This window comes from Carcharhinus amblyrhynchos, chromosome 4 (genome assembly GCF_965287045.1).
Source record: "Carcharhinus amblyrhynchos chromosome 4, sCarAmb.v2.hapA, whole genome shotgun sequence".
Taxonomy (NCBI): Eukaryota; Metazoa; Chordata; class Chondrichthyes; order Carcharhiniformes; family Carcharhinidae; genus Carcharhinus; species Carcharhinus amblyrhynchos.
In genome coordinates this window covers 93,371,944-93,388,119 of record NC_137327.1, presented here as the reverse complement: position 1 = coordinate 93,388,119, position 16,176 = coordinate 93,371,944, and the positions used below count along the sequence as shown (strand labels likewise).

Below are 16,176 nucleotides of genomic sequence, written 5' to 3'. Positions count from 1 at the left end.
TAAATATTTTTAAGACGCGGGTTGATGGGTTTTTGATAAGCGAGGGGATTAAGGGTTATGGGGAGAGGGCGGGAATGTGGAACTGAGCCACGACAGATCAGCCATGATCTTATTGAATGGCAGGGCAGGCTCGAAGGGCTAGATGGCCTACTCCTGCTCCTATTTCTTATGTTATGTTCTTATGTTCTTTTCTATCAGTTTGCTGTACTAAGCATTTTAATGGTAAAAGTACCTAAATTCCTCCAGTTTCCAAACCATTAAAATATTTTTCTTTCATCTAACATCGGAAAGCATCAACAGCAGAAGAGATCACTGCTGGTAGTAACATCTAGAAGTGAATTCCATCTCAACACTATTCTGATTTTAACTGTGGCCTCACAACAGCAAAAATGAACAGCTGGTGGATGCACAAATCTGCCAAGCACTTGTTTTGCAACAAATGCTATGTTCTATCTTGATGTGTTTGAGCTTTGAAGTCTGATGCTATAATGTAGACAAAAAGGTTTGGCCCTGCAATTTCCAATACAATGAGATCCTGATTTAAACTGTGCATTCATTGGAAGCCATTGAAGGCCAGAAACTTCACTACAGCATGAGTGAGCACCACCTCCTGCATTTCCTTTGGGCTGTACCAACAGAAGAATCCTGGAAACAGGTTTCCAGCTAGTCCACTCGACTGGTGGTTCGCAGCATGGGGGAAGTGGGGGTTTCATAGCAGAAGGGGAAAAATAAAAACATAGTTCCTCATTTAGACATTTTCTTTCAGTTATTCTGCTTGTGAAGTGAGCAGGTATTTACTTACCTGTTCTTTCAGCTGATTCCTTTCTGATGAGCAGTTTTCAATTCTCTTTACTGCATCTTTTAACTGCTGGGCCAAGGCATCACGTTCTTGCATTATCTTCTTGGAATATGCCATAATTTCTTCAAGGCTCCAGCTTTCTGGCCCAACATCCTCCATATTTTTCAATATGTTTGATCTCTCTGTAGTTTTGTCTTGTTGCTGCCTTTCGATTTCTTGGTATTCTATCAGCTGTTTTTTTATTTGTTCTATTGTGATAGCCTGCTCCTCATTTTCTTTTTTAAAGCAATCTCTTTCTGTGGTTCTTTCTTCTAATAGATTCCTTGCATAGTCCAGTTGATTCTCCAGAAAGTGTACAGTGGCTGCAGTATACTTTTTTGTTGCATTCAGATCAATCTCGTGAACATTGTGTGATAAAACATCTTGAGATCCCATATTAGAATGGGAGTTTGTGAACTCATCTGTGTCACTGGAATGTATTTCAATTTTCTTTATAACAGTCTGTGTTCCTTCTGAAATAAGTACTTTTTCTGAAGAAACATGATTAACTGGCCCTACACCATTGGAATCATTCTCCTTAACCATGTTATTGTTACAAGTATCCTCAGTGAAGCAAGAGAACTCTATTGGTTCTGTTTTTTCTTGCTTGGTGCTCCGCTGAATAATACTGCCTTTGGATCCTTGCATAACTGCATCATCTATGATGATGAGGTCATCATCACTGCTGCTACTGCTGCTTTGTCTTTCTCTGGTAGAATTCACTGTTTCACATTCCAAAGATTGGTCTGCTTCTGGAGTACTTGGAATGGCTAAGCTTCCCGCTCTATCTTTGAAGCGTTTTTTATTCTGGTTCTTGCTTCTTGGACTCTGTTTTCGTTTGTTACTACGGGGAGGAAATTAATTACAAAAGTTATTTCACAACAGTTCATATACCAATCATTCTTCACTTAAAAATTAAGTTAGAATTTTTTGACAAAATTCTTTTATTCCTTCATGGAATGTGAACATCTTTGGAATTGCCAACATTTCTCGCCATCCCTGTTAGTTTTCATCAGAATTTGATACCAGCATGCCAATGATCAATTTTTGTTTTCTTTTAAAGCTGCTGATTTATGTCGGTGTACAGTTCCAAGTACGTGGGTGCACTCTGATACCTTGACGGAGCAGTCATTTGTTCATTGATGAACACTGACACAGAAGGGTGAATTTACATGGGAATTATCCTGCTTACTCGCTTTGGCAGAAGGATTGCTGGAATTCTGGAAAATGGTGCAACAATTGATTACACCATTTTTCTGAGGTTTCTATAACAGGAGGGAGTTCTTAAAGTTGCTTTCACCAACTGTGCCATAATGGGGCCAGATATTTTTCAAACAACTTGTGCAGTGTAATTAATTTCCTTTTTCTTTAAATTAAAGTTTTTGAATTGATTCCCGTACTATATACCAATAAATATAAAATGTTAAAAACAGACGTAACACTAAATCATCAACCTGCTCTGTCCTAGGGTAGATGATACAACACGTTCTTCGTTTACACTGTCTGAATATGCTATGCTGAGACGGGTGGAGCACGATCTTGTTCTGCAGCCCCCTTCTTCACCTTCCTCTCGCTCCTCCTCACTTTCTCCTGTTTCAAAGTGATCTTTTCTCTCCGTTGTAGATGCCAACTGGGATTGCTGCTATCAGGTAACCAAAGAGAAATACAGAAAGGAAACCAACATTTCAGAATCTGTGGAAAATAGACAATTTAACAACTGACCAAGTGCGCTTGGGCAGCTATACTAGCTTTAGATATTGTTTTCTCTCCCAGAGACCTGCAGCTAAATACTGGTCTTATAAATGCAGCCAAATCACTAGACTTAACCATATGGATGTTAAAGGATAAATAATTGATTACAATGTGTAGTGACATTAAAATGTACAGCACAGTACTTTTGCAATTTATCAACTCATTCAATAAAATACCTTTACAATTGTATAGAAATATGAACCAAAAGATATCTCCATTAACATATTTCTTCTGCATTAATACTTAAAAAATAGAGCAATTCTTCTCTGTGAATTACTTAAGAGATGTCAGTGAACTAAAACATATTCAACGGTCCAAAATGTGTTTTAATTTACTGGGATCTAATTGCCCACCAGCAAAACCTTCCTCAGAAGATTAGAGAAAACGTAATGTACCGCTTCAAAAACTAGCATTTGATTGTTCATCGTGAATAGTTCAACTGACATTCAAAACAAACACAGCACAGGCCTTGCCCAGTTTCTTTCTAACATCTAATTAAGACAGATCTGGGTTCCAAATCTTAAAAGAATAGAAATTTGTAGAATATTTACGATGTTGTGGTATAGTTTTCCACTGACTGTAATGAAATTGTCCTGGTGTTGACACAAAGGTACTAGGTTCGCTCTGGTACCTCATTCAAGTGGCTATTTTTCATGTGTAAGGAAGAATCAGATGATTTAATTGACCGCAGAGAGATTACAGTTCAGCTTACTTTTGTCCACATGTTCACTCATATACTGCCCAATAAAAGTGATCAGGAACAGATTGTAAGTTATTTTGTTTTTGGACCTTAGGATTACTGAGACCAAATATACCACTAAACTACTGCCCTAGGTGAAATAGCACAAAGAAGCAATTGAACCTGGGATCCTCCAGTTTTGTATGGGACACATGATGCCTTTACCCACTTAACCCATAAACAGCAGGAAAATCGACGAGAGGATCTAAGCACCTATAACTTTGAAAACTGAAAGAGTCATTTGAAGTCCAGAGCAGCAAGAGGATATAAGTTAAGTGAATTTTAGTTTTAAAATTAATTAAGCTGGAGCATAATACAAAAGGAGAGAAAATAACTACAAGTAAAAATTTAAACAAAGATACTGCTGAACATTAAGAAAGAAATCAAAAACATTCTAATCCATATTATTCTACTCAAAGTGCAGAAATCCTACTGGTTCTTAAGAATCATTAAAAATTGAGTTTAATTTCCTTTGGTAGGGCATTGCTTGATGGACTTGTAAAATCCTTTTGGATGTTACTTTAGCTTTTTTGTCAATCTGCAAACAAACAGGGTAATGACAGAGGTTAACAGAAACAATAAAATTGTCACGATTGTGCTAAGGAAATTAAACTCCTCAGTGTGGTTTTTAAATTCTGAAACTTGGTAGGTATTACCTGTACAAATTGTTGCAAATGTTAAACATTTTTTTAAAAATCACATTTCTCTCACTCTTGCACCAATGTAAGACTAAAAAGATGCTTAGTGTCTTTCAACTAACGATCTCACAATCTAAAATAGCAAGATATCTATTCCTTACTTTAGCCTGTCAATTTTCAGCACACTTGAAACAAAAATGGAAAGAATTACAGAATTCATGTTCACCTACCTGTGATGAACAATAGCCTTTAACTGAGGCACTGAGATGTTATTAGAGAAGAGAACAATCAATCACAGAATTTCCTTCAAATACTACACTACATTGGTTAACCAAAGGCAATGATTGTGAGATTCCAACTCAATGCTAAGTTCAGGGAGTAATGTGCCTCTACCTCACCTCAACCCAACTGTCATTTTACAGTACTAAAATTTCCCTAAGTTGGCTGTCAGAAACAAACATGTCAGCGATATACAAAAACTCCAGGAATTTCAACCTAATGATGACCTAATCAGTCCTGTGAAAAAATGATGGGATCAGATCAAATGCTAGTTTTGCCAGTGATACCCATATTCCGTGAAAGATTTAAAAAATAATAATTTTGTTCCCTGCCTGTTCATATGTGTTCGGACCGACGCAAGTTAGCAACTGACATCTTCACTGAACATACACGGTGGTGAAACGTGCAGCATTTACAGCTACACCCACTGACTCTGCTACAGTATGAAAGCCCTCCATTACCTCACCTGGTTATTCTTCATGTGTGCACCAACAGAGTATTAGTAACCTATTTAAGCATGGTCATCAGAGCCAAGCCCAATCCTGACTTCACTGAACAGCTACATATATAAATATATACACTTCGCTACATGCAATCACTGGGTAATAATGAGAAACAGCGATCACAGCTGATGATACTTGTCCCTAGGCCTACACACACACAGAGAATTTCTAGCAACTTAATTGCTGCCTTGGAGTGGATTAGTTAACATGAAAGGTGGGATATTCTGATCTGTGTGGATAAGTACTACACTGAGTAATGTCTTTAAGTCACTGGGGATGTTGCAGACTGCAATCATAACTTGATTTGTTTTTATAGTTCATTCTAACCACAGTATGTTTTAAAAAGAGTCACATAAGCTTGATATAGGAACTAAAGCAAAAATAAAACCAGAATCAAGTTGTAATCCACCTGAACATTGCCTCTGTTAATTCTTTTTGTAGTTCTATAGGCAAGCAGCAAACACCAGCAACCGCTCAGTGGTGGAATGAACATATTACATTTAATTATTTTCCTAATAGTTCATTCACATTTTAGCTACATGGGGAACCGTAAGTAAGCTTTTTCGGTAGAAAATGTGGTAACATTCTAAATGCAAAGACATCATTAGGCATGCCACAGTGATTAAGAATTTCCGACAGTGAGGGTGAGGTTCTCTCTAAACATGCAAGGAGCAGTAGCATAGCCGGGGGTTGTTAATGGTGTGAGCAAGTAAAGGAGACTTAACAGAGGAATGATAGAGCCATTCTGAAGAGATTAACGTCACCATTGTCCCCAGACAGTGATTCACAGTGTGGAGTGAGGACTTGAAGTTCAGAACTGAAAGCAGACCTTTTAAGTGGCAAAGCATCTTGAGCGAAAACTGGGCTGAAAATTCCAAACGGGAGGAAAGGGGCAGGACACCTCTCTAGCATTGCCTGTAAATTCAAAATGCTAGGATTTAACAAGTAAACAGAAGAAATCACAAAGAACTTAGAAAAACAATGACTAATGAGTGAGAGAAAAAAAACTTAATGTGAGAAAACAAGTAATTTTGAAAGGAAGGAATGCAGGGAGAAAGGCAGAAATATGAAAGGAGATGAATAAGTTAGAAGGATGAATGGAAAAAATTCAACAAAAGAGATGCCACTTAGCATTTGAAGACTTCCACAGCAATCATTCAAAACATAACCGTTTTTAAAAAAAATCTGCTGTCCTGTGGTTTTAGTTAGAAAATGTTCCTTTTGAAGTGTTTAGCAATAAAACACATTCAAAAGTTGCTGTCACACAGTCCTCAAAGGCTGAGCACAATTATTCCCAAAAATCACAAAACGAATACTTCTTAAAACACTAAAGATGTGGAGGAAGAAATAGGCAACATTATGCAGATTTTTTCATTCTTAGTAACAGCTGTGTGGCTTTTGTGAAATATGGAGCATAAAACTACTGAGAGCCAGACTAAGAAAGGTGAAAAAAAAGCTACTTGAAAACTCTAAAGAAGCCGTCCTTCACCATCAAATTCATCATTAAACGTACTTAAATTTGACATAATGTTGCTTTGGAATTTAACATTAACAGGAACAACTTGTATTCAAGGCATCCCAAAGCATTTCACAGATACATAATCAGGCAAAAAAAAGACACTGAATCAAAATAAAGTTAAAGTGTAATGGCAATTTATTTAAAGGACAAAATTCATAAATGCAGTGCAGACTGAAGCTACATGATAAAATTCTTTGTATTGTATCCAACAGTGTGTGAGTAACTCTGATATTCTTTCAGAAAGGACAGATGTGCACAGGATAAATATACAATAATGTAAAACTTTTGTAAAATCTACTGATATGGTGAAATAAAACTGTGACTAAATTGTGTGTCATTACTCCTTTCATTGCTTCTTTCAAGTGATGGTGTTCAACACAGAATAATACTGAAAGGTCCACTTGGGAGTAGGAATTGGGTGATCAGCAGAAGGTTCTTTGGTATTGTGCAACCTAAAACTGTGTTACTTTGTGTGGCTCCAAGTAATTTATAAGATACCCAGGACCTTTACCACCTCACACTGTTCTATGCCCACCTCTGGTGGGTTTTCCTTGAACTTGAATCAAGCTAAAACCAGTAGGAGTGATCCTGAGTCTCATGCAGTCAGCTTGTTCCTTGACTAGTCTATGGGGTATCTCTCTTAATTTGAGGAACAATTCCCAGATGTTGTAGAAGGAGCATTGTAGGACTGTGTCAGTTGTCCTGAAAGCATAGTGAATATTAACAAGAGTTTAATGCAATATTTTTAATATTTTACGTTCCATTGACTGTTTGCACAACAGTGACTTGCTGGACAAATAAAAGTCAACTTTGCAGTGTTTACTGGAAACACATACATGCCAGGTTGAGTAGGCTAACAAATCCCTTTCTCAAAAAGACATTAATCAATCAATTATGTTTTTAATGACAACTGAACAGTGTCACAAATATATATTGAATTCAATATTACAAGCAGCCACGATACATCTTAGAAGCTTATTTGATTTCATAATCACCACACTGTCATACACACAAAGAATGACCAAGTATTATCACCACTGACCAAGCTGGTCGAGTCCTGAAGAACTGCAAGACTGAGTCTCTGTCAGGTGGTGAAGCAACCAACAAGATGAAATATTGTCCTACCTAACATAGACATATCAGTCTGAGGTAACATGATAGCAAGATCTACACATCTGTAAATAAAGACACACTCCATCATATAGTGTTGAATTGTCCAAGAAGATCAAGGATAGAGATAGTGGCCAAAACCAGTTATCCACAAGGCACTGTGGGCCATCAGCAGTCAAAGAATTATATACCATCATAAGCATAATTTCACAGCACATTACTGATTACTTCATTACCAGCAAGCCAGATGATCTCTGATTCACTGGGGAATGCAGGAGAACTTGTCAGCAGCATCTTAAAATCTTAGAATGAAGTGACAGCCTAGTGAACATGTTAAACACCAAACGTAGCACATCATCAACAGAGCCAAGAAATCCAATAACAGGTGAAGAAATCAGCAGGAGGTGGTTCTATAAGCATCTTCATCCTTAACCATAGTGGAGCTAATCATCAGCATAAAAGAAAAAGTTGAAGTTTTACAAGTGTCTTCAGCCATGAGAGCTGAGTACAGGATCCTAATCAGCCTCTTTTAGAGGATCTCAGCATCAGAGATATTACTGTCCAGTTAATTTGGTTAATTCCATAAGACATCAAGTAGCTGCTGAGTTTGCTGAATACGGAGGATACAGTGAAAGCTCTGCATGAAGATAACATTCTAACAATAATACTTAGTGCCTGCTCATTAAAATTAGCTGTCATCTCAAATGGTTCCAATGCAGCTAAACACTGACATTTAATTCACATTGAAAATTACCAGGTTGCATCACATTCAAACCAGTTTCTTCCCAATCTTCAACAAATAAGGAAAGAGTCATTAATTGTGCCATTCACATATAGCTTGCTCACCAATGCTTAGCTTGTGTTCCGTCAGAATCAGCCAGCTTGAGCCAAACACAAAGGTAGGAATTGAATAGAAGATAGAAACATTTGCCCTTGCCATCCAAGTGGTAGTCAACCAAGTGTGAGGTTGTCCACTTTGGTGGGAATAATGGTAGGAAGGACTACTACTTACATGGCGAAAAGCTGCAGCATGCTATGGTGCAAAGGGACCTGGGGGTCCTTGTGCATGAGTCGCAAAAACCCAGCCAGCAGGTGGTCAGGAAGGCGAATGGGATGCTGGCCTTCATAGCAAGGGGGATTGAATATAAAAGTAGGGAGGTCTTGCTGCAACTGTACAGGGCACTGGTGAGGCTGCAGCTGGAGTACTGTGTGCAGTTTTGGTTGCCGCACTTGTGCAAGGATATTTTGGCCGTGGAGGGAGTGCCGAGGAGGTTCGCTAGGCTGATACCGGAGTTGAGGGGGTTGAGCTATGAGGAGAGGCTGAATAAACTAGGCTTGTACTCGTTAGAGTTTAGAAGGATGAGGGGAGATCTCATTGAGACGTACATTTTGATGGATGGGATGGATAGGATAGAGGTGGAGAGGCTCTTCCTGCTCAGAAAGGACAGTAGGACTAGAGGGCACAGCCTCAAGATAGGGGGGGGGGGACAGTTTAGAACGGAGTTGAGGAGGAACTTCTTCACTCAAAGGGTGGTGAATCTCGGGAATTCTCTGCCCGTTGAAGTGGTGGAGGCTGCCTCGCTAAATATATTTTAAGACGCGGGTAGATAGGTTTTTGATAGGCAAGGGGATTAAGGGTTATGAAGAGAAGGCGGGAAAGTGAAACTGAGCAACTTCAGATCAGCCATGATCTTATTGAATGGCGGGGCAGGCTCAAAGGGCTAGATGGCCTACTCCTATTTTTTATTTCTTAAGAAGCTGAAACTGTGGCCAAGTGTTCAAGAGGAAAACCCTCATATCTGACGTATATGATGATTGTCATGGCCAATAACTGTATTGCCAGGACATCATTGCAGGAGTTCCTCAGTAGTGTCTGGCCAAATTGTCTTCGTCTGGTTCACCAATGATTCTCCTTCATGAAGTCAGAGAGAGACCTCTTCACTGACAATTGTATAATATTCAGCTCCTTTCACAACTCGGATAACAAAGCAGCCCGTCAGTCTGTTCAACAACCAGGGCTGAGTTAACAAGTGACAAGCAAAATCTACATATTAGGTGCCAGATTATATCATTTGCAAAAAGAAAAAGCATAATCACCATTCCCTGGCCTACAAAAGTGCTATTATCACCAAGTACTCCAGCATCAATCTCAGAAATGAGACAGCAGGTAACTAGAGCAGCAGGGCAAAAGCTGGTCGTTTGTAACTTGTGGCTCGTAACTTGTGGCTCGTAACCTGATAACTCAAAGCTTCTGTATCATATACAAGTTTCAAGTCAGAAGTGCGATAGCACTTGCCTGAATGGGTATAATCACATCAATATTTGAAACCAACTCCTAAAGAGCAGTCAACCTGGTTGGCAACTCTGGCACACACTCCATATCTATCCAGTCTGCCATCAGCACACTATAGCTACTATATGCACTACCTGAAGAATGCATTGCAGTAATTCATCAAGGTTGCTCCAGTGATCTCTATCACCAAGGACAAACACAGATAAAAGTAACAGTGGGGCGATTTTGAACATACACACTGTCTGCAGGAAGGGTGGTGTGTGCTCAAAATCCAAAGAGCATGATTTGTGTTGGCAAGTTTCCATGTTCCGATCTTATCAGCTGCTTGCTGGTGAAGTTGTGTGAGCATGTTGTTGGACCACAAAAGGCTAATTTTCATACATTAGCAAGTCAGTAGCTAACTTCTGGCATTTCGCCCCCCTCCAATTATCAGCAGGTGCCTATGCGATGCCACGCTGCCACCATTTACAACAGCTCTGCATAAGCCAGCACTTAGTGCCCCCACCTCTGAAGAAAATTTTGGAGGTGGGCACAGACACAGCCAGCACCCTCCGTGGTGTGCATGCTCAGGGGGCACCAAAGAGGATTCAGAAAAACACAGGTAAGTTCAACTCAGGGCCAGGGTGGGGGTCCCAGACTCACCATTTTGGGCAGAGGTGTTGGGAATGGTCACTTGCAGGCCTTGCTTTCCTTTCACGTCAGTCACCCTTGCTTTAAAGGGTTTTTTGGAGGCTGGTATGCAGGCAGCGCTTCCAGTATCCTCTCTCCTGGATTCCTGTCCACATCGCAGCTGGGAGTGCCCTTCCTTAATGGGGGCTGGCAAAAGGATTGGAAGACATAGCACTACCATTCTCAAACTCACAGGGATGAGATACTGTGTGAGTGTGATGGTTCCCCCAAACTTGGTGGCATGAACAAATAGGGTGGATGGAGGCTCTGTCAGTTAATGAAGTGAAATTTTTTGCCAAACATTCAAAACAAAAAGGTTATTTATCTACACTAAGTACACTAGTGCCTATATCACCCATGCCTACTAAGAGCTGATGGTTTCTTAATCCTACTGATCCTTCCATTACATCGAGGTGTATTCTCAGGATCCACAACTGAGGTTAAGGTGGCCTGCTTACTTCTACCCCCCATACCCGAGATTACCTTGGTGGTTGTCCCATGGAGGTTGGTTCCTTGAGGGTCCAGGGCTGCTTTCAGGCAGCACAGATATTTGTCAGTTTCCCTTCTCAGTGTTAGGGGCTGAAGGCATGTCGCTCACAGAGAGGGGGTGTCAGAAGAACTAGAGATGTCCAGGGACCTCTGGCTGGAGGGCCCCATGCTGTAATAATGCTGATCCTCTTCCTTTCAGGTTGCTGGTGGCTCCTGTGCTCCCTCATGGGATGGACAAGCAGCTGGAGTGAGATCCAGAAGTCCCATTGTCCTCTCGTGCTGACATCTTAGCTTCCCACTGATGTCTACACCATGTACTCAAAGCCCTGCATCATGGTGCGGACATCTCCTGCCATGCAGTGCAAGTCCTGCAGCAAGGTCTCCACTGTAGATGCAAACCTCACAGTGTTGGCCTCGGCATGCTGTACTGAAAGCACCATCTCCTCAGACAGAAGGCAACAGGACTCCTCCAATTGGCACTGCACTCCGAGGAGAGCTGTTGTCATTTTTTTCCTGTTACTCACTGTGTTTGCAGCTCTAGCAGCTGTGGGACAACTGGACCCAGCAGCTCCTCATTAGCGAGGGGCTTAACAGAGTCCTGGGCTCTGGCATCCTCTGAGTGATGTGGAGATGCCGGCGTTAGACTGGGATAAACACAGTAAGACGTCTCACAACACCAAGTTAAAGTCCATCAAGTTTATCTGGTAGCACAAGCCACTAGCTTTTGGAGTGCTGCTCCTTCATCAGGTGAGTTGGAGTTCTGTTCACAAACAGGGCATATAAAGACACAAACTTAATTTACAAAATAATGGTTGGAATGCAAGTCTTTATAGGTAATCAAATCTTAAAAGGTACAGACAATGTGATTGGAGAGAGGGTTAAGCATAGGTTAAAGAGATGTGTATTGTCTCCAGCCAGGACAGTTAGTGAGATTTTACAAGCCCAAGCAAGTTGTGAGGGTTACAGATAGTGTGACTTGAACCCAAGATCCCGGTTGAGGCCGTCCTCATGTATGCGGAACTTGGCTAACCGTCTCTGCTCAGTGATTCTGTGTTGTCGTGAAGGCCGCCTTGGAAATACAGAAGGAAAGGATGTCCCAAGGCATGGTACACCATGGAGACCGTGCAGAAGCTACGACAATGCATGAATGAACACCACTCAACAATCACCAGGCAAGAGGGTGTTCTCTTCCTGTTGAGGAACACTTCAGTGGTCACAGGCATTCGGCCTCTAATCTTTGGGTAAGCATTCTCCAAGGCATAGACAGCATATTGGCTTAATACTTAATCTGAAGGAAAGTAGCTATCATAATGCAGTCTTTTAGACTGCAGAGAAGTATCAGATGGCAAACACAATGGGCACAATCTTACCAGCTGTTCATGGCACACTTGCTGCAGAACCAAATCTCTGTTCACTGCAGCAGGATGGGAAAATCCAACTGGCATGAATGACCGTAACATTCTGGCCAATATGTTGAAGTCCTGGAGTGTGCCTTGAAGCAACAGCTTTCTGAATCAGAGTTGAAAATAATACCAACTCAGCCAAGTTGTTCAACAAAGCTGAGCTATTAGTCTAAATCTCCTCAACAATGGATTGGTGTACAGGAAAAAGGTAGATTGCATTATTGATAATCCAGCATTATGATTGTAGTTGAAACATTGCTAAAATAACTGGAAATAATTGGTTTTTCTCAGAGGGCTTTGCAACTAAGTAACAGATTCAAAACCATGGAGGGAAAATAGGTCAGGATTTCTCTAGAAAAAAAGCAATAAAAATTAAGAACAACATTTTCTGAACTTAGTCACTGATGAAACAGGATGACCATTAGTTCAATGGGAACCTCTTGGCAGTTAGAGCAGAATCCAAGGCATCAGCTCAACATCTCAGGTTGCTCTGACCAATGATAAGAGGGTGAGTGGGATGCCAAAGGAAGGATTTTTGATCGAAGGGATTCCTACATGAGATAGAATGACTGAACAGAAAATGGATTTTTGTGGCTACAGCAGTCGTAAGAATGGAGAGGACATGTAGGAAAGTTGCCCCTCATATCCCTTTTACCCTTACCAAGAGGTCTTGCTGCAGGATCTGAGGGACTGCAATGAAGTGAGTATACCTTCCCAACCAAGTAGGGCCAATCATGCATAGAATTGACCAAGGAGTTCAATGACAGAAGTGTGGTTCTTCCAACTGGAAATGGTGTACCAAATGGATCCAGGACATCAGGAATTCAGTTAAGGTGAGTGGCATGACAATTTCAGGTATCATGCCACATACTCTGACTTTCCCAGCATTCTTCTGCATAAATCTCCTCTGAATAACATTCCTTGCAGCTCCACCCACTCTTCTTTCATGAGGCACTTCATGTGCCTTTCTAAGCAGTCATCACTCACCTTCATCTTTTATCCTCTCATACCCATGCTTCAAAGACATCCTCCACAAATGTTGCATTTCCCTGCAGTCCACACAAACGTCAACACTCATAACTCTTTGCTTTCCCTACTTCAGGGACAAGAGACCACACAAGGGCAGAGAGCAGGCAGAGGGCGCTCCAGTGACACAGTAACAGACACTGGCATGCACGTAAACCTCATCCACTGAGAAGGAGGTCTTGTTCCAAGAGATTGCAGATGTCAGCAATGACATGTCACAAAAACTTCTCACGAAGCCAATACATATTGAGAGAATAAATCTTTTGCCTGTAAACCCTGTATTGATGATTTTACCTCCTTGGAGATTAATCTTTGTGACTATGCTCTATAGAGTAGCATGTGGCTGAGGGGAAGACAGTGTTGCTAGTGTTGTTGTAGACATTGGTTCTCCTCCTGCTCTGTCAGAGATGCAAAGAAGAGCTGTATAAGCTGCCCCAAAGCCAGCAGCAGGGAGGTGCAGCTAAAGGTGAGTGAAAGTAACTTACAAGAAGTTGACAATTACTTGTCCAGCACAGAAAACTTTTTTGAGGCGTGATGTGGGCAGCAGCCTCTCACCTGGCTAGTGTTGAAACTCCTCAGTTTCACTGATCAAAAAATGCTGACAGCTTGTCAGTTTCACTGCAGTTGCACACCCGCTATAACACTCACTTCATTGACCATGGCGAATTCCGCACAACTCATGAAATCATCTGTTGCCTATTAAATCTAGAATCCTTGGTTGAAACAAATAATTGCTCACCAGAATATTTAAATCTCTTACAGAACATGGATGAACACCCCACTAAGTGCAAGATAATGTTGAGACCAAAATCCAAGGTCAACTTTAGGGGATTTACCTCCCTTCAGGCATCCTAAAGCCACCTACATGGGAAACTTCCCCATAGAATGTAGAACTCCAAATATTTTTGAAATATTTATCTTCTCCTTTTCACAACCTTGATTGAAAGGCGAACTACAAATTGTTTTGAAGTTTAGATTTTTATGCTTATCAAGGTCAATCACTTGGGGCAGCATGGTAGCATAGTGGTTAGCACTGCTGCCTCACGCCGCCAGGGCCCTGGCTTCAATTCCCAGTTTGGGCCACTGTCTGTGTGGAGTTTACACATTCTCCCTGTGTCCGTGCGGGTTTCCTCGGGGTATTCCGGTTCCCTCCCACAGTCAAAGATGCGCTGGTTAGGTGGATTTACCATGTTAAATTCTCCCTCAGTGGAGCCGAACAGGTGCCGGAGTGTTGCAACGAAGGGATTTTCACAGTAACTTCATTACAATGTGAATGTAAGCCTACTTGTGATACTAATAATAATAATTAATTGTGTCACATGAAATGCACAGCACTTAACTATGTGCCTGTCTTTTTGCTATGCATTTTCGAGAAAGTTGATGCACTACTGCAATATATGAAGCAACCAATCTAGACAAGCACAAGTTACATCTCCTTACTTGCTCAAGCTCACTGACCCAAGAGGTTGGAATTTTGGCAATAAACAAACGCAAGATGGTTAGATTAATGAATATTGCATGTTCTAATCTGAGCACATAGTGCAAGGTCTAAAGGATGAAGGCATTTTAAGACCATATAAGTGAGACGTTCATATGTCATATCGTTCTGTATCAAATGTACCTATATAACATACACCTCATCAAATGTATTATGTCTTTCGGTATGTCTCCTGCTATTCTGAACTGTAGCAATATTCAGGTGATCCTAATGTGGGTTAGCAAGAAAAATACATTTTCCTCCTGTTTAGTTATCGCCATTTAAATCTAGAGTGACAACCTATTCAATCATAGAGACATCACAGTCAAGAATACAAATACTTTTCAGGTGAGCCACTAAGCAGAAGCCAAGGCCAAATCTTATTCTGTTGACTAATATGGAGGTATTAAGACCTTAACTGTTGCTTGGGGTGAAATAGCTAATTTAGGAGATCGAAACAGTGTTAATTCTAAATAATAGGGTTCAATGTTTATAGGTGGGGAACACTCATTGGACTACTTAAGCACATTTGAGACTGATGGTGGGTTGTAGTGTTAGGATCTGTACAAAACCTAAAACAGCAAAATATGACCGCTGCTTGTCTCCTTCACCAACTGACTATCAGAAGCTAAACAACCAGGGCCCTTTCTAACCTGTTTACGTCACTTCAACACTCAGGAATGAATTTACTAATTGAGCTACTGGGAGTTGCAAAGTCTTTTATTGCAATATGTTACCCCTGCTGAAAGTTTTCATGTGATGATAATATGAGGTGATGAAAGAGAAAATTGAACAAACAGTAATTTCCAACTGGGTTAGAGTGTTATTTTCTATGATTTGCTTAAATTTCCCTTTACTTCGGCAAGGCCCGATCTCCTGCCTTATATTAGCTATGGTGAAGTGCGACAGAGGGATCAACTGTACATATAATAGATCTGATGCTGTATATCACCATGTAGAGATGCCGGCGTTCGACTGGGGTAAACACAGTAAGAAGTCTCACAACACTGGGTTAAAGTCCAACAGGTTTATTTGGTAGTAAACGCCACTAGCTTTCGGAATGCTGTTCCTTCGTCAGGTGAGTGCGGAGTTCGAAGGAACAGCATCCCGAAAGCTAGTGGCAGGTACTACCAAATAAACCTGTTGGACTTTAACCTGGTGCTGTGAGGCTGTATATCACCGCCAGAGGAGTCAACTATCTCTGAACATCCCACGTTAGATCATGTTTCTTTGTGATTTCTTACGTTAAGGGCTGCCTGCTGTATTAATTTGCAAATAGTCACACTTTCTCAGTCACAATGCTGAGTAAGGGCACAGCCTGCATGAGTTATTACTTATTTCTCTGGAGGAGAGTTCAATTTGGGGTACGACATATATACAAAAACAGCCTGAAGGTTTGTCTATAAGGGGTTAAATTAGAGGTTACTTTTTATCTAAATTC

General features: G+C 40.8%; 1 protein-coding gene across 1 annotated transcript in view; it reads right to left on the bottom strand.

Annotated features, from left to right (window-relative positions):
* The window catches only part of LOC145342203 (MORC family CW-type zinc finger protein 4-like), a 143,866-nt gene that overhangs the window by 29,610 nt on the left and 98,080 nt on the right, over nt 1–16,176 (bottom strand). Inside the window, exons 14-15 of the mRNA XM_080187555.1 lie at nt 2,293–2,477; nt 803–1,682 (exon numbers count right to left, since the gene is read on the bottom strand). Of these exons, the coding sequence (XP_080043681.1) occupies nt 803–1,682; nt 2,293–2,477 (1,065 nt within the window). The remainder of the gene's footprint in view (nt 1–802; nt 1,683–2,292; nt 2,478–16,176) is intronic.